General features: G+C 46.1%; 1 protein-coding gene and 3 non-coding genes across 5 annotated transcripts in view; 1 reads left to right on the forward strand and 3 right to left on the reverse strand.

The window, feature by feature from the left end:
• The window catches only part of grin2ab (glutamate receptor, ionotropic, N-methyl D-aspartate 2A, b), a 126,776-nt gene that overhangs the window by 95,028 nt on the left and 12,193 nt on the right, over positions 1 to 19,555 (forward strand). For both annotated transcript variants that reach the window (XM_058086867.1, XM_058086876.1), the window contains 8 exons: positions 613 to 818; positions 6,489 to 6,603; positions 6,667 to 6,869; positions 11,291 to 11,459; positions 14,753 to 14,906; positions 15,870 to 15,995; positions 18,267 to 18,496; positions 18,807 to 18,967. In XM_058086867.1, the coding sequence (XP_057942850.1) occupies positions 613 to 818; positions 6,489 to 6,603; positions 6,667 to 6,869; positions 11,291 to 11,459; positions 14,753 to 14,906; positions 15,870 to 15,995; positions 18,267 to 18,496; positions 18,807 to 18,967 (1,364 nt within the window). The remainder of the gene's footprint in view (positions 1 to 612; positions 819 to 6,488; positions 6,604 to 6,666; positions 6,870 to 11,290; positions 11,460 to 14,752; positions 14,907 to 15,869; positions 15,996 to 18,266; positions 18,497 to 18,806; positions 18,968 to 19,555) is intronic.
• On the reverse strand, positions 1,839 to 1,911 carry trnar-ccu (transfer RNA arginine (anticodon CCU)). The gene has a single exon. It is a non-coding gene; the product is annotated as a tRNA-Arg (tRNA).
• On the reverse strand, positions 2,249 to 2,321 carry trnar-ccu (transfer RNA arginine (anticodon CCU)). The gene has a single exon. It is a non-coding gene; the product is annotated as a tRNA-Arg (tRNA).
• Positions 2,568 to 2,640, reverse strand: trnar-ccu (transfer RNA arginine (anticodon CCU)). Its single transcript has one exon. It is a non-coding gene; the product is annotated as a tRNA-Arg (tRNA).

Raw genomic sequence — 19,555 nt, forward strand, 5'->3', positions numbered from 1 at the left:
TATGTATGTCTTACAATATTGGATTTATTAAATAAGACACTTTATGTCTTATATATGTCTTATTATATCGGGTCTATCATATATGTATATAAAAGACACTATGTCCTATATGTCTTATTATATATACGTATGTCTTACAATATTGGATTTATTAAATACAGTATATGAGACACTTTGTCTTATATATGTCTTATTATATCATATGTCTTACTATATTGGATCTCTTTTATATATAGATATACACTTTATGTCTTATTATATCATATGTCTTACTATATATTGGCTAACATATATATTGGCTCACAGACCCAATATAGTAAGACATAGACATAAATGTCTGTAAATGTGACTATAGGGGTGGTATTTCATGTCTAGAGGGCTCTAATCATGGTGAAAAATATATATTTAGAAGTTGGTTTTCTGTGCTTTAACTATAAAAATCTACTATTTATCAATGAGGAATTCTACTTTTCGTAAATTTGCTGCTGACGGTTGTGTCTGGAATCGACTGAGTGGCATAAAGGAGGGATTACTATAATCCAAACGGTACATTTTTTGCACAGACAAAACCATAGTTGATATGCATTGTCCCCCCCCCCCCCCCCCCCCCAGGCCTTTCCTCTAGGAATGATCTCTGTGTCCTACGACGACTGGGAGTACCCGCTGGAGACACGAATGCGGGACGGGGTGGGCATCATCTCGTCCGCTGCCACCGCCATGCTGCGGGAGAAGGGTGAACTGCCCGAAGCCCAAAGCAGCTGCTTCAGCACGCCGTCCGACCGCAGCCCAGGGAAGCTGCCGCCCAGCGCCCTGCGCAGGTACGACGATCTGCTCCTTTATTATTATTATTCATCACTTATTATTCAGCAGATTTTACTTTTATTTGTCATTTGTCTCATTACTTCCAGTTAAACTCCTTGCAGGCCTTTGTGTCAGTTTTGCTGGAGCCAAAAAACGTGTGTGTGTGTGTGTGTGTGTGTGTGTGTGTGTGTGTGTGTGTGTGTGTGTGTGTGTGTGTGTGTGTGAGTGAGTGTGTGTTCTCTTCACATGAGTGGACACACCGTCCGGATTTAAGCAGCTTTGTTCTCCTTTCCTTGTTGTTGGGCTCTGTGGGTGGCACACATACACACACACACACACAAACATATAATAGACACACTAGAATAAAAAGGTGTGTGTGTGTGTGTACACTCAAACCCTGCAGTGTTTTACACAAATTTGCATGAATTTTATAAGACATGCACAAGTGATCTTAGAGAGACGCCTAATGTATTGTTGTTGATCAGGAAGGGTTTTGTTGATATGGACGCTAACCTTACATTACAAAATAACATATCAAATATTTATTTACAATTGACTTGATGATAAAATAAAGAAGCCAATTGTATTAAAGTTTCATTCTTACAGTTTTTTCAAAGAGTATATCATCTCCCCAAGCATGCTGGATGGCATTGCTCCCCAACCACCAGGCTGCGGGAAACATTCAAACACCTCAAATAAAAAAAATGTGTCAATAACTACATCATATTTTTATGTAAAGTGATGCTAAATTAATGTCCTTTTTCACCGATTCTGTTTATTAAAGTTCTGAGCACAATTTTTGGTGCAGCCAAGCTAAGCTGTGGCCATCAGGATGTGGTTCTGATGGCCTGATCAGGCTGAGTGTGAAGATTGGGATGAGACTCAGCACCTCCAAATCCGAGGCCATGGTTCTCATTCGGAAAAGGGTGAAGTGCTACCTCCGGGCTGGGAATGAGGAATTCGGTCCTGGTACAAGCCCAGATGCGAGTCGAGGCAACAATTGAGGAGACTAAAGTACTGTTTCTACCCAAGATGGACACCCCAGATAGGACTCGAACCTACAATCCCTGGCTTAGGAGGCCAGTGCCTTATCCATTAGGCCACTGGGGCTCTCTGCTGTGACCCGACTAGCAACAAAGGCAGAATTGTTTATGCTGGTGGTCGTCCAAGAAGCCAAACAAAGTGGAATGGGAAGCTTCATCGGGCCAAACCCAGAAAAGAACCAGAACCAGAACTGGTACAACCCCAGATGTGAGTGAGGACAACAATTGATTTGGGCCAAGAGTTGGGAATGGTTTAGCAGTGAACAATGTAAATGTAGTAACACAAAAGATCCACATTCACGGAGAGCGCTTGTGTAAAAGATCGTCATCTGTAAACTACAGGAAGAACCATCATTTCAGCTTGGTAGATAGGAGACTAAAGTACTGTTTCAACCCAAGATGGACACCCCAGATAGGACTCGAACCTACAATCCCTGGCTTAGGAGGCCAGTGCCTTATCCATTAGGCCACTGGGGTTCTCTGGTGTTATCCAAAGAGCTGTTTATGCTGATGGTCTTCCAACGTGGAGGCCCAGACTTCATAAAAAAAACATGCCACCTTTGGAGGTCGCATTCATGGAGAGCGCTTGTGTAAATCATCGTGATCTGTGCCTGAAAGAGGTTTTAGATTCAACTTCTTTGGGTGGGACGGTAAACCACAGGAAGAACCATCATTTTAGCTTGGTAGAAAGGAGACTAAAGTACTGTTTCAGCCTAAGATGGACACCCCAGATAGGACTTGAACCTACAATCCCTGGCTTAGGAGGCCAGTGCCTTATCCATTAGGCCACTGGGGCTGTTTGATGCCACCAGAAGAGCAATAAAGGCAGTTTTGTTTATGCTGGTGGTCTTCCAACAAGCCAAACAAAGTGGAATGGGAACCTTCATCAGGCCAAAACCTAGTAAAGAACCAGAACTGGTACAACCCCAGATGTATGTCGAGATAACAATTGACTTGGGCCACAAAGTACATAGTAATCGTTTAACAGCAAATAGTGTAAATGTAGTAATACAGAAGGACTCGAACATAGAAGCGTTGGGTTTGGAGGCCAGTGCCTTGGACATCTAGTCAGGATGCCTCCCAGAACTCCATGTGTCCGGAAGGCAAAAATTTACATTCTTGCAATTTTTCCAACCGTTCTTGACATTTTGATCAGGATCATTTTGATATTTTTAAAAAAAGATTAAAGACTTTTAAAGACCTTTTTAACCAGGCTTTTAACTCATATTTTTAAACTTTTCTTATGTTTTTATCTTTTTATGTCCTATTTTATGCTTTTAGTCTTTAGCTTTTAACTCCAGTATTTCCTCAGGGGGGGTCCTCCACACTGGGGGCTGTGTCGGGTCTGCTGAGGGGGTGCTATCCTTGGGTCCCTTCGACCCGGCCGGCTGGGGGTTCCTCCCTTTGATGTCGGAGTCGGGGGACCCGGGTGCTGGTCTCCCGATGGCACGGCCTGCGGCTCCTCCCAGTGTGGACGGCCCCAAAGGTGGCGTTTCCTTGCTCCTCAGTGCCATGCCATGTCTTCCTACTGTGTGTGATTGTGTGTGTGTGTGGGTGGGTGTGTGTGTGTCTAGTATGGAGGGTGGGAGGGAGGGGCTTTCTTCTGTTTCTTTGTTTTCCCTTTAATTGTGGTAATTGTTTTAATTCTGTAAAGCACTTTGTGTTGCATGTCTTTGCAGGAAAAGTGCTATACAAATAAAGTTGATTTGATTTGATTTGAGCGTACGTATGCTCTGAACCCCCGGCCTCACTTCCTGTCTTCTTCAGCGGAACGCATTATGGCAGCTGGGGAAAAAAAACAAACAAGCCGGAAATTCCAGGAGGTCGTCACTCAATATAACAGTATGACCCACAGTGTCATTTTACAAATAACACTAAACTCATCACCCTGCGACTTAACACTCAAATGTTGTACCTGAGAAATATACAAACACATGTAGCAATATGCACAGCGGGCGAGTGGTTAGCGCGCAGACCTCACAGCTAGGAGACCAGGGTTCAATTCCACCCTCAGCCATCTCTGTGTGGGGTTTGCATGCGTGGGCTTTTCCGGGTATTCCGGAGAGGTTAGGCTAGGCTAGGTTAATTGGCGACTCCAAATTGTCCATCGGTATGAATGTGAGTGTGAATGGTTGTTTGTCTATAGTCCAGTCCAGGGTGTACCCCGCCTCTCGCCTGAAGAGAGCTGGGATAGGCTCCAGCACCCCCGCAACCCTCGTGAGGATAAGCGGATGAGCGTACGTATGCTAGCTGGTGGTTCCGAAATTTTTGGGTTGGAAAAAAATGTCATTTTTAGCTTGTGGTGTACCACAGCTTGATGGAATCTCTTCTTTGTCTTGTATACAATTTATGATGGACGTCCCCAACATGATGGTCAGGTGTCGTATGTGTCAAAGTCAATACTGACGGATGAGTTTTGTGATTAAAACGAAGCGATCTTTTAGGACTTGATGGTCAGGCCGCTTCCCCATTAGCATGTACTAGCACACACGACGGCACATTTCAATATCGTGGGTGTTGACAGCTTGATCTAATATTACTCTTTAACACTCCCCTCTGTGTCACCGCCACCTCATTCATCTCGCTAGCTTATTACTCTCAATTTACATAAACAACTTTCTGTGGATCCCTTGGTCTTCCAGTAAAAAAGCAGCATATGTGGACTATTAGATTTGATGTCTAAGCATATTTGTGCTTCGCAGCCACGGCGCAGGTTCTTGTTGACTTCCCGGCCGCCATCCTGTCATAAATTTTCACTTATTTACGTTTAATGGGGCTTCTGAAGCATGCAATGCACCCAAGCACTTCCTTTTCATACCCAAAAAGAAAGATGCTCCTTAACAGAAACCTAGAAAAGCCTCCTTGACTTCTTGGTTTATAGACTAATCCCTCAACACTTTGCACTTTGAATTTCATAGTCACTCTTTAGTACGTCTTTTCATAATTTCATTCATAAATCATTGTTGTTTTGTGGTTGAACGTGGCCTGTTATCAGTCATGAAATATGCCAAAAACATTCATATTCAGAAGATGCATAGCCACTGCAGGAAGTACTATTGTGATGAGATGTAGTATTTCACACAGGACACTAGGTGTCAGTAGTGTTTGTATAATAGCCGGAACAACAGGATTTTATTGCAGCTTTGAATAATCCCACAATAATCTCTAACACGGGCTACTGTTGCGGTTGTAACACACGGCAAGATAAAACTCAACTCTGAACCGCCGGCCTCACTTCCTGTCTTCTTCAGCGGAACGCATTATGGCAGCTGGGGGGGAAAAAAAAAAACAAGCCGGAAATTCCAGGAGGTCGTCAGTCAATATAACAGTATGACCCACAGTGTCATTTTACAAATAACACTAAACTCATCACACTGCAACTTAACACTCAAATGTTGTACCTGAGAAATATACAAACACATGTAGCATATGCACAGCAGTCGAGTGGTTAGCATGCAGACCTCACAGCTAGGAGACTAGGGTTCAATTCCACCCTCGGCCATCTCTGTGTGGAGTTTGCATGCGTGGGTTTTTCCGGGTATTCCGGAGAGGCTAGGCTAGGTTAATTGGCGACTCCAAATTGTCATCGGTATGAATGTGAGTGTGAATGGTTGTTTGTCTATAGTCCAGTCCAGGGTGTACCCCGCCTCTCGCCTGAAGACAGCTGGGATAGGCTCCAGCACCCCCGCGACCCTCGTGAGGAAAAGCGGTAGAAAATTAATGAATTAATGAATGTAGCAATATGAGCTTAAAATGAAAACACAAGTTTTCCCATAATGCACTTCGTTTGAGCAAAACATGTCATTACAGAACAAGTATCTTAGAAAATGGGGGATAGCGCTGCAGTGCTGCCTCTGTCCACCAGAAGGAGCCACCGGAGCTCAGAGGGAGGCTGACGTCTTTGCAGCACCCCAATGAACGCATTGTTCAGATACAATGCATTATGGGAAAACTTGAAAAGTTGTTTTGTTCATTTGTTTACATGTTTTGTCAGGGATACCTCATTTTCAGTGGTAGTAATAAGTCTATACTGCTATCTAAGCTGTACACTGACTACTCTCAAGTACTGTATATCCATGTTTACATCCTATAGTATTGTCCCTTGACAAGATACTAGACTTACATCAAATCTGAGCGTAAAGCATGTATTCTAATGCTACATTCCCGCCTTTGCAGCTTCACTCGATTAAATTTGTGTATGTGCATGTTTGCGCTAAGGAAAGGAAGTGTGTGCATGCGTGTGTGTGCATGTGTGTGTGTGTGTGTGTTTGCCAGGTCGTGAGTAAGAGAGTGAGGCTGCCTTGTTGCACCCTCGACTCTCAGAAATCAATGCTGAGTGTTGATGGGTGAGATATGTGCCCTCTGACTCGTCCCCCTCCCACACACCCAAACACACACAGTACACATACACGTACACACGTACACGCACACACACACACACACACACAGTGGGTGAAGGCAGCATCGATTTGAAGAGGATCTCTCACTCCCGCAGTGATTACAGAGCGCTTAACTTGTTATTTCAAAGTTATGCGCTCTCGTGCACACTTCTCACACACACACACACACACACACACAAGCAAATAACAGCCTTTCCTTCTCACCCCCTCCCTCCATCTGTGTGTGTGTGTGTGTGCTCGCCAGACACATGATGCACGTGTGGAACGAGGGCAGAGATCTGTCCTTCACCCCCGATGGTTACCAGGCCAACCCCAAGTTGGTGGTCATCGTGCTGAACAGCGAAAGGACGTGGGAGAAGGTAATGTACCATCATCATCATCATCATCATGCCCAGCGTGATTCATGTTGTGTTTGCACTCAGATGGGCCGCTGGGAGAACGGGACGCTGTCCTTGATGTTCCCCGTGTGGCCGCGCTACAATTCGCACGGCGACGAGGACGCCGACGAGAACCACTTGTCCATCGTCACGCTGGAGGAGAAGCCCTTCGTCATCGTGGACAACGTAGACATTCTCACCGGAACCTGCATGAGGAACTCTGTGCCCTGCCGCAAGCACGTCAAGGAGTAAGCACGCCCAACAAGCCAACACGACTTGCACAAAAACTTTATTTGGAAAGCACTTTACAAACAAAAGCCAAATCACACGAATTCAAGGACAGAGAAATAAAAATTTCCATTTTCTTGAGGGTCGCGGGGGTGCTGGAGCCTATCCCAGCTGTGTTCGGGCAAGAGGCGGAGTACACCCTGGACTGGTGGCCAGCCAATCACAGGGCACATATAGACAAACAACCATTCACACTCACATTCATACCTATGGACAATTTGGAGTCGCCAATTAACCTAGCATGTTTTTGGAATGTGGGAGGAAACCGGAGTACACGGAGAAAACCAACGCATGCACGGGGAGAACATGCAAACTGATGGGATTGAACTCGGGTCTCCTAGCTATGAGGTCTGTGCACTAACCACTCGACCACCGTGCAGCCCTGCCTTCTAAATGTGCTTTTTAAAATGCTTAGAGCCCACGGGGAGAACAAACGCCACACAGAGGTGCAATTGAACTCGGGTCTCCTAGCTGTGAGGTCTGCACGCTAACCACTCGACCACCGTGCAACCCTCTTGCCTTCCTCTGAATATTTGTTATTTCGCTCTCGATACACCACATAAGCATGATATATGCATGATATTATGATACATAAGCATAACCTAGCATGTTTTTGGAATGTGGGAGGAAACTGAAGTACCCGGAGAAAACCCACGCATGCACGGGGAGAACATGCAAACTCCACACAGAGATGGCCGATGGTGGGATTGAACTCGGGTCTCCTAGCTGTGAGGTCTGCACGCTAACCAGCCGGCCACCATGCAGCTAAGTACTAATAGTAAAAACAATAATAAGTCAGTTCACTTCAAAATCTACAAATGAATCAAATGAAATATGAAAGATATTTAACAGTGAAAATATGATTATACATTTAATTATGGGGATTACTTGTTGTTAATCAAGTTTTAAAATAATCTCTTTCCATTTTCTATTTTATTGTTAAATAACAAGCAAGGATTAATGACGGAAAATAAATAGAAAACAGAAAAGCCGTTCAAGTACTGTCATGCTTACTGATTACTTTTTTTTTCTCTTCGGTTAGAATCAGAATCAGAAAAGGTTTATTGCCATGTATGATCAAACACATACTAGGAATTTGTTTTGGTATAGTAGGTGCATACACATCTATTAAAAAAGAATGAAAAATATGAAATACAAAATATGTTATTTTGTGGTCAAGGCGTCGTGTTGTCGTGGTGCTTACAATGGTGCATTTATTCATTGTGATTCACGCGTTCATGTGCGCCGTCGCTTGTTCTCCATGTTGCATTGACGAACCGTGAACGGCTCTCTCTCGACATACTGTCTTCATCCTATTAGCGCTCCTTTTCTCACAGCTCCGGGCCTTCAGACGTTGTCCCATCAAGCGCATTTTCTTGGTTTGGGTCTAAAAACAGCAGCATTCTGCATGCATGTGTTGTTTTACACAAATAGGGTCCAAGGTTGGTATTCCCGTCACATCCCTTTTGCGTTTCTTTTACACAAACTGCTAAATAAATCACAGCAGTGTGAGCGGCAAGTGGAGAGTGGAAACTAAGAAGACTTTCCTTGTGGGACAGCTCTTCGCCGTTCCTCGTGCCTCATTTGGACCGCTGCCACAAAGCCGTTCCCCGACACCATCCCAGTCCCATCCCGCCCCAACTTCAACCTCCCGGAATATTCTCCTGGCGTCTTCCTCCGCAGTGGATTGCTGCACACCTCACATTTCAGCTTCCCGCTAACCTGCCTCTTCAGCACTTGGCCTCCTTTCCTTTCTCTCTCAGAGCACATGACCGGATGAGATTGCAGAACTTTGCTTTATCCTCTTGAAACATGTCTGCCATGCCATCCATCCCCTAAAGCCACTCAGCTGTCCATTAGGTGACCAATTTGGAAGGAAAACCCAATGTCTGGGAATATGGGGATGTGCCGTCAAGACACTTGTCACGTCTTGGCCCAAATGTCTGCAGAGAAATGTCACACAACTCTTCTTGTCCTTCATTCATTCATTTTCTACCACTTATCCTCACACGGGAAGCAGGGGGTGCTGGAGCCTATCCCAGCTGTCTTTGGGTGAGAGGCGGGGTATATATATATATACATATATATATATATATATATATACATACACATATATATACAATCACATATAGACAAACAACCATTCACACTCACATTCATACCTATGGACAATTTGGAGTTGCCAATTAACCTAGCATGTTTTTGGAATGTGGGAGGAAACCGGAGTACCCGGAGAAAACCCACGCATGCACAGGGAGAACATTCAAACTCGACAAGAGATGGCCGAGGGTGGAATTGAACTCGGGTCTCCTAGCTGTGAGGTCTGCGCCGCCGTCTAGTGTCTGAATTCATTCATTCATTCATTTTCTACCGCTTATCCTCACAAGGGTGGTGGGGGTGCTGGAGCCTATCCCAGCTGTCTTCATGCGAGAGGCGGGGTACACCCTGGACTGGTGGCCAGCCAATCACAGGGCACATATAGACAAACAACCATTCACACTCACATTCATACCTATGGACAATTTGGAGTCGCCAATTAACCTAGCATGTTTTTGGAATGTGGGAGGAAACCGGAGTACCCGGAGAAAACCAACGCATGCATGGGGAGAACATGCAAACTGATGGGATTGAACTCGGGTCTCCTAGCTGTGAGGTCTGCATGCTAACCACTCAACCACCGTGCAGCCCTCTTGCCCTCTTCAGAATATTTGTTATCTCGCTGTCGATGCACCACATAAGCTCTCAGTGAGCTCTTTATGCCCCATTTGTGTGTGTGTGTGTTCAGTACACAATACACAATAACCGCAATATTGTATGTTATGCTACAAAATGTGCATAACGAAGTTAGACATAACAAGTGTCCTAATCAACAGCGCATTCCAGGTATGATTATAGTTGCACATTACTTACAGACACATTGTCTCCAAGGCAGAAAATATGCTATTATTAATTGATCAATCAGTGCTTCGTCCCTTCACTCAAACATTGTAGCGGTAGCGTACACGAGTGCTGCCGGGACAGTGGGAGTAGCGGTTCACTGAGGTAAAACAACAATGCCAACATTGTAAATTAGAGCATAACTAGGGAAGGTTAAGGTGGCGCAGTATGTCTCCTCCCCACCTGAACCAAGAAATGTGCCCAGAAAGTCGCTTTGACGCTGGATCATCTTGTTTGAACCCATGGTCCAAACCTTGGCGTAAAGAAAGTATCAAACTTTGCGGTGTCGCCGCGTCGTTGTGTGTGTTTGTGTTGATATACAAGTGTGACATGAACAGACAGATGCACACGCACCTCAGGGAATGTGCCTCTGTTAGTGTTTACATAGTGACACAAGGACACGGAGGCCTCAGCTGCCAAGGTCTAACGTATACATGATGTGTGCACGGACACACCTGAGACACTCACACTCATCTATTGCCGACATTTCTCTCATGTGAATGCCTCTGTGAACTTCCTGGTTTCTGCCTGCATGGTAGTTCAGAGTTGGGGGGGAAGTCATTTAGGGTTACAGAGTGCTTTTTCCCGGCGGTCGAGTGGTTAGCGCGCAGACCTCACAGCTAGGAGACCAGGGTTCAATTCCACCCTCGGCCATCTCTGTGTGGAGTTTGCATGTTCTCCCTGTGCATGCGTGGGTTTTCTCCGGGTACTCCGGTTTCCTCCCACATTCCAAAAACATGCTAGGTTAATTGGCGACTCCAACTTGTTCATAAGGTATGAATGTGAGTGTGAATGGTTGTTTGTCTATATGAGCCCTGTGATTGGCTGTCCTCGCCTCTCGCCCGGGGACAGCTGGGATGGGCTCCAGCACCCCCCGCGACCCTTGTGAGGATAAGCAGTAGAAAATGAATGAATGAATGAATTTGAATGGCCATTTGTTGCCAGGCAGATAAATGCCAGCCACACCCATTGGAGCATCTTGGACAGAGACCTGATAGGTCAGGTACACAGAAAAGACACTACTCCAAATATTCCCTCCGCTGTAGGGGGTACAGAGGTGCCCCCCCCCCCCCCCCCCCCCCCCCCCCTTGGAGGAGGAAGAAGAAGCGATCAGAAGCAGGCTATGAAGGACAGCTGATATTTAAATCATGTGGGTTGGTTGTTCTGCAGAGGCCGACTCTATTTAAAGACCAGCGGCATCTGCTCTGTACCTCTGTGTTTTCATCTGGTCTGGTTTGCTGGCACTCTGAGGAACACACACACACACACATGTCACACTGCCCTTCAGTGCTATTCCTGATCGTAATTCCTCGTTCACACTTTGATGGACGCTCCAGATGTGGAGCAATCCCGCTGTTGCTGCTACTGGCCCACATCAGCACCATCATGTCCTCCCACGTTAAACACGACTAACTCTGTGTGCGTGTGTGTGTGTGTGTTGCAGCAACAGCACGTCGGGAGGTTCCTACATCAAGCAATGCTGCAAAGGCTTCTGCATTGACATCCTGAAGAAGATTGCCAGGAACGTCAAGTTCACCTATGACCTCTACCTGGTGACCAACGGCAAACACGGCAAGAAGATCAACAACGTGTGGAACGGCATGGTGGGAGAGGTACACACTCCTCGCACACCTCAGTCACCCCAACATCTGCTTCACGCATGACATGTCTTCTCCTGGGGGGGGGGTGAAATGAAAGTTGCATTTTTGTATTTATGTTTTTTTTCCAGCAGCTCCTTTAATAATTAAACATTAATTACCACATTTCACTAGCACCTATTTATTCTTAGTAAAAATAAATAAGGTATACATAAACACAAATAAATTATATTATTCTTGGCCTAAATGAAGAATTTGCAAGAATGGAAAATGGCTGAATGATCTAACCAGATGGACTAAAATACAAATCCAAGGCAGAAGAAGCATTCTAATTGTGAATTTGTATTATATTCTACATTGACCACTAGGTGGCAGGCACGAGACTTGTCACTAAGAACACACTTACTGTGACTGAGACTCAAGCAGGAGTTTTATTGGCATCTTCATTCAATCATTTTCTACCGCTTATCCTCACAAGGGTCGCGGGGGGTGCTAGAGCCTATCCCAGCTGTCTTCGGGCGAGAGGCGGGGTACATTCTGGACTGGTGGCCAGCCAATCACAGGGCACATATAGACAAACAACCATTCACACTCACATTCATACCTATGGACAATTTGGAGTCGCCAATTAACCTAGCATGCACGGGGAGAACATGCAAACTCCACAAAGAGATGGCCGAGGGTGGAATTGAACCCTGGTCTCACAGCTGTGAGGTCTGTGCGCTAACCACTCGACCGCCGTGCAGCTATTGGCATCTTATTGACTCTTATTATAATGTGAGTGTAAAGCCATTTAAGACAGAAAGGAAGTAAACTGTCCAGAAAACGTACAGTACTTATGTCTAATATGTCTTATTTTCCTGTGATTGGCTGGCCACCAGTCCAGGGTGTACCCCGCCTCTCGCCCGAAGACAGCTGGGATAGGCTCCAGCACCCCGCCACGACCCTGAGGAAAAGCAATAGAAAATGAATGAATGTCTTATTTCCGGCCGAGTAGTTACCACGCAGGCCTCACAGCTAGGAGACCCGAGTTCAATTCCGTTTGCGTGTTCATATGTGAGTTTTCTCCGGGTACTGCGTTTTCCTCCCACATTCCAAAAACATGCTAGGTTAATTAGCGACTCCAAATTGTCCATAGGTATGAATGTGAGTGTGAATGGTTGTTTGTCTATATGTGCCCTGTGATTGGCTGGCCACCAGTCCAGGGTGTACCCCGCCTCTTGCCCAAAGACAGCTGGGATAGGCTCCAGCACCCCCTGTGACCCTTGTGAGGATAAGCGGTAGAAAATGAATTAATATATATATATTGTACTGGGTAATATAAATGTCAAGTTAACTATAGGGGAGTTATTGCGTGTCCAAAGGGCTCTAAAGTTAAAAACTGCATTCAGAAGATTGTAAACAGACAATCTGTGCCATAACTACAAAAATATTGCATTTATTAATATTGAGCCCTACTTTGGTAAAATTCACTTTTGGTGTTGGGGTCTGGAAACAACAAACTAGGATAAACAAGATAATTTCAGTCACTGCACTGACGTCACATCACACAATTTCAATATTTATGTGTCTTCGAGTTTACTTGTTTCACTTTCCATCATCAGCAAAGCAGCAGGGTCTGAATGCATTTTCCGAAGGTTTGTAAATCTGTGACTTTGTCACTACGCAACGCAACTGAATGACAAATCAAGCCAATTCCATCTCCTCACCCCTCATTGTGTCTTGCGTCGATATTGGCAGAGGTCCTCACAAAGTACCTACAGTGTACTACGCGGTCCAATCAGTCCATGAATGATTGTGTATTTCCTGTGAAATCCAGCCAACAACCAACCTCTGCTGGCCCAGTCTAATTGAAAAATGAAATATATCACAGTGTGATTATGCATTGAAATGAATATCTTTGTCCTTGTTATTCTGGGTCGGTCCAACCCACAGACTTGCCAAGTCGATAAATGTATTTCATATTTCAGTATGTTAAATGGATCCCTCTACAATTAATGGCTTCCCCCTTGGCCTGCGATACACTCCTTGGCCTGGGTTTTTGAAAAAGCGGCCAATTTTTTTTTGAGTAATGCAAGTAGTGGAACATCAGCCTGAATCTACTGGACGGTTTAATGAAACCTTCAGCATCACTGCCATGTTTGTCTGATGCTAAAAACCTACTAGTCGTTTGAACCGCGTCATTTCTGATGATTTACTACAACCCCCCCAACAATAAACACATTGATTCCGTGCTGTCACACCAAGAAAAGCATCCATGCTGACATGAGCTAGCAGCCTTTGGACACGCCACGAGGATCAGATGGCGCCTTACTCCGCATTTCATCTCTTGTAAGCTGCACGTGTCACAACGTATACATGCACACGCCACCGCCAAGACGACAGCTGCGTTTTTCTTTGCTGTGACGTCCGTCTGAAAATACCCCCAAACGATGGCTGACATTCTTTGTGATATTTCACTTCCCTGGACTGCATCTTTCTCCTTCTCCTAGCAGGTGTTAGCGTGTCATGCTAACCACCAGGGGCGTGAGTCACAGCCTAAGTAGAAATACCAGATGCCCACAGCATTTTGCCATTGATCAGGACAGTGTAACAGTGGAGTTCAAAAAGTAAAAGTAAGGATGGTGCTGTGTGTCATCCACATGATAATGAAAAAAGTGGATCTAAAACAGAGCCCTGGGAACACCAGGTGTCACAACGGCATAGAGAAACTGGTGTAACGCTACCGTATTGCAGTGGATAATGACGCTTTGGGTGTCGCTCTTTGAGCGAGAGGCGGGGTACACCCTGGACTGGTGGCCAGCCAATCACAGGGCACATATAGACAAACAACCATTCACACTCACATTCATACCTATGGACAATTTGGAGTCGCCAATTAACCTAGCATGTTTTTGGAATGTGGGAGGAAACCGGAGTACCCGGAGAAAACCCACGCATGCACGGGGAGAACATGCAAACTGATAGGATTGAACTCGGGTCTCCTAGCTGTGAGGTCTGCGCGCTAACCACTCGACCACCGTGCAGCCCTGCCTTCTAAATGTGCTTTTTAAAATGATTAGAGCCCTCTAGACATGAAATAACACCCATATAGTCACCTACTAGTAGACATAACTAGATAAAATACGTGAATATGTATTTATACATATTTACGTATTTTTTATTTTTTTTATTTTATTTTTACGTATTTTACATATGTATTTTACATACGTAAATAAGATGACTACATTTCTCTTTCCAAAAATCACTGCTTCATGGACACTACGGTCGATGTTTTGACTGACCACGCCCCCTCTCTGTCCACACAGGTGGTGTACAAGAAAGCCGCCATGGCGGTCGGCTCGTTGACCATCAATGAGGAGAGGTCGGAGGTCATCGACTTCTCCGTGCCCTTTGTGGAGACGGGCATCAGCGTGATGGTGTCGCGTAGCAACGGCACCGTCTCTCCCTCTGCCTTCCTCGGTAAGAAAAAATCTTCCTTTGTTCTCCCCAGCCCGCCCTTTTTTTTTTTCGTCACGTTTGTCTGGTCCCACGCCAGCCGGCCATGGTGGAGGAGTGACGGTTTTTGCCGAGGCGCACGTTGGCATAATCTTGCTCATAAAGTGGAATATTTTATTCAGGCGCAGTACGCCGGCCAAGTTCTGCCGCTCGCTCGACTATATCTGGGCCTCCACATCCCCGACACATGAATATGTGCGGTGGGGGTAAGGGTGGGGGGGCAGCGGAGCGTGCCAACTGGTTTTGGGAACGACAGCTCAGACAAAACACTCCTGACACGCCCCCCTCCAACCTTCTACCGCCGCCACGGCTGCTCTTATCATGTCTTGTGGATGGGCAGGGGGTTGGTTTGGGTAATGCGTGTGTTGGTCCCGACGCATCAATGTGTTCGATGCCACACAAACGTATTTTATGTGCTGGAACTGGGGGTCAATGCTGTGTGTGTGTGGGCGTTTGCAGACCAGGGTATCAGTGACAGTTCAGTGTCTCTGGCGCTCATATTAGAGGCACCTCAGCGCACAATCTCTCAGGGTGGGCTAACCCTGGCCGCCACATACTTAACACACATGGACTGAGCATGCACACGCACACACACACACACACACACACACACACACTTTGTCTGGCTACCCTGACGCTCCAACGACTCGTATACACACTCATACATGCCCACTGGAGTGCACATCAGATCTCTCTAGTTTCTTTCCAGAATCCCCCCCACCCTGCCCCTAATACACACACACACACACCATCTCTGCTCCAGTGGAGTAATAAGAAATATGGAAATGTGCTCCGTCAAAACTACTGTGACTAACTCTCCTTTCCCTCCTTCCTCCTCACTCCCTCTCTGCCACATCCTCTTCCTCCTCTTCTTCATCATAACCACACCAACCCCCCCCACCCCACCCCCCCACCCCACCTCGAAAGAGCCCTTCAGCGCCTCTGTTTGGGTGATGATGTTTGTGATGCTGCTCATCGTCACGGCCATCGCTGTCTTCCTTTTTGAGTTTGTCTCTCCGCTGGGCTTCAACCGCAACTTGGCCCAAGGCAAAGGTATCCACACACACACACACGTAAACAACACACACACACAGGAGCGGCAAAGCATGCCCCTGGAGGCAAAGGAATTGAGCTATTATTACACTGACTTTTGGCAAGTTAGTGATGCTAATACTCTCCCAAAGCATCGACACGGTGCTGAGACAAGCTCAGAGTCAATTAGACGTTTCTATTTTTAGCCTAATTTGATTTAATGGAGCCTTCCTCGCAAGTTTGCCTCCTCCCCTTTTATTTCTTTATTCACAGGCATTGGGAGAGATCAGAGTTCTGGTCTTGGTAGTAAACACAAGCTGTGTCACAAGAATTAAAATATGTCATCATTTCTAAAATACATATGAAGGGAATTTCCATAACATTCATTCATTCTACTGCTTATCCCGACAAGGGTGGCAGGGGTGCTGGAGCCTATCCCAGCTGTCTTCGAGTGAGAGGCGGGGTACTTGCTGGACTGGTGGCCAGCCAATCACAGGGCACATATAGACAAACAACCATTCACACTCACATTCATACCTATGGACAATTTGGAGTGGGGGTGTGCACCAGGTAGCCCCTCCCCCCAGGACCATGTGAGGCACAGTTTGATATGGTACCAATAACCATATCAATAATCTACTTTTATAGGTTTAGAAGTACTGTAAGTGTAGTTTATGCACACCTGAGGGTAAGAAGGAAAAAGCAGGAACAATAACACAAAATGTGCTACATAACACATAACATATTCATGAAATCCGAGCCACTTGCTTTTGCACAATTTGCACTTGGCGGAGATAATAAAACATTTCAATATGTCACAAAATGTTGAAATGAGGATTTCCCAACTATTTCCCCTAGAAATAAAAACATTCCACTGTCACAGCAAGCGTCTTCCTCTTCAATCCCCAAAAAGACAGCAGCCACTGTTGTTGTACTTGGTCATCAATTATTCACTTTAAAGTATGTTCTCCCTAAAATGGAAGTTTTTTTCATCACCACCGCGTCCAAAGTGCTTGTTCATCTCTTTGATGCAGCCTTTTGCAAACTTTGCTTTAGCTCAGAACCCAAAAATAAATATTTGCTTTCTTTGCTGGAAGCCAAAAATATTCCTTTATTGCCACAGCACTGACATATGTACTTCTTGTAAGATCTTGCTAAAGAACGGAACCCGTCTGCCCTCCGATGAACGTCGCTTGGACTCCCAACTTCACCAACATGCAGAAGTCTGGTTACTGTTGTAAATAGCTAAAATAGCTAGCAACTCAAGTAAGTAGCAAGTGCCAAGCAAGGTCATAGTCGCATCTGGGACTGCACGAGTGATACCAGCACCTGAGAGAAGCACTTAATGTGCTGTTCATTGACCTTAGCAACTTCAATTGTCTCTTTGGCGAGATAATTGTGTCTTCTCTAGAGTCAAGTGTGGTAGTGATAGCGTGCACGAGTGCTGCCGGCACTGGGGAAGCTGCGGTTCACCGAGGAGAAAGCTGAATTCCAATTGAGTAGCAAGATAATTGTGTCTTGCCTACAGTTAAGCATGGCAGTAGTGATGTCTGAGACTGCACGAGTGCTGCCTGCAGTGGAGAAGCAGCGGTTCACTAAGGTAAAAGCTGAATTCCAATTGAGTAACAAGATAATTGCGTCTTGTGTACAGTCAAGTATGGTGGTGGTAGCGTGCACGAGTGCTGCCGGCACTTGGGAAGCTGCGGTTCACTGAGGAGAAAGCTGAATTCCAATTGAGTATCGAGATAATTGTGTCTTGACTACAGTTAAGCATGGCGGTAGTGACGTCTGAGACTGCACGAGTGCTGCCGGCAATGGGGAAGCTGCGGTTCACTGATGAGAAAGCTGAATTCCAATTGAGTAGCAAGATAATTGTGTCTTGCCTACAGTTAAGCATGGCGGTAGTGACGTCTGACACTGCACAAGGGCTGCCGGCACTGGGAAAGCTGTGTTTCACTGAGGCGAAAGCTGAATTCCAATTGAGTAGCAAGATAATTGTGTCTTGACTACAGTTAAGCATGGCGGTAGTGACGTCTGAAACTGCACGAGTGCTGCCGGCAATGGGAAAGCTGTGGTTCACTGAGGAGAAAGCTGAATTCCAATTGAGTAGCAAGATAATTGTGTCTTGCCTACAGTTAAGCATGGCGGTAGTGACGTCTGAGACTGCACAGGTGCTGCCAGCACCGGGCAGATGCTCATTAAATACACTTTGTTCTCAGGTCTTGGCAACTGAAGTTGTCGACTGCAACAAAACTTGTGATATTTGTGTTCCTTTGGCTTCTTCTCCCTCAGATCCTCATGGTCCATCATTCACCATTGGTAAGGCCATCTGGCTGCTGTGGGGTCTGGTGTTCAACAACTCAGTCCCGGTCCAGAACCCAAAGGGCACCACCAGTAAGTTCATCGTGTCGGTGTGGGCCTTCTTCGCTGTCATCTTTTTGGCCTCGTACACCGCCAACCTGGCCGCCTTCATGATCCAGGAGGAGTTTGTGGACCAGGTCACTGGGCTCTCCGACAAGAAGGTGACAACACACGCAGTTTGGGGTTATCTTGTCTCCCTCTAGGGGTGCAAGCCTCTGGTCGTCACTGTCACTATGCTTATACTGGCAGCTTAGCGGAGCCACACACACACAAACACACACACACACACACTCCTGACATTGCTGAGCTCGGCCGTGTCAGCAGAACCTCAGCCCGGCCTCACGCTAGACTGGCCTCACAATGATGATGATGACTGATGAGTCCAGCGCTCAGCGTCTCGCCTTCTGCCTCTCCTCTGTCTCTTCTCGTCACTCCGGTCCTCACCTCGTCTCCTCTCTTGTCCACCTCCAGTTCCAGAGTCCTTACTCCTATTCCCCGCCTTTCCGCTTTGGGACGGTTCCCAACGGCAGCACGGAGCGCAACATCCGCAAGAACTACCCGGACATGCACCAGTACATGACCAAGTACCACCAGAACGGCGTGCAGGACGCGCTGGTCAGCCTCAAGAGCGGGTAAGACCAGCATGGACGCACACTTTGTAGCAGGGGGTAGTCTAGGTCCTGGACCTGGTTCCTGGTGGGCCCGGCACCTGCTTGCTGAGAAGTCTTCTGTCCTTTTAACTCACATTTAACACATAACACACATGATATCAAATCAATAATGATGGATGGATGGATGGATGGATGGATCGATCGATCGATCGATCCATTAACTCACCATTATGGTGGTCCACAACGGTTGATGGATGGATGGATGGATGGATGGATGGATGGATGGATGGATGGATGGATGGATGGATGGATGGATGGATGGCTGGATGGATCCATCCATTAACTCACCATTAAGGTGGTCCACAATGGTTGATGGATGGATGGATGGATGGATCCATCCATTAACTCACCATTATGGTGGTCCACAATGGTTGATGGATGGATGAATGGATGGATGGATGGATGGATCCATCCATTAACTCACCATTATGGTGGTCCACAATGGTTGATGGATGGATGGATGGATGGGTGGATGGGTGGGTGGACGGGTGGATGGGTGGGTGGGTGGATGGATCCATCCATTAACTCACCATTATGGTGGTCCACAAT

Source organism: Doryrhamphus excisus, chromosome 1 (genome assembly GCF_030265055.1).
Source record: "Doryrhamphus excisus isolate RoL2022-K1 chromosome 1, RoL_Dexc_1.0, whole genome shotgun sequence".
Classification (NCBI taxonomy): domain Eukaryota; kingdom Metazoa; phylum Chordata; class Actinopteri; order Syngnathiformes; family Syngnathidae; genus Doryrhamphus; species Doryrhamphus excisus.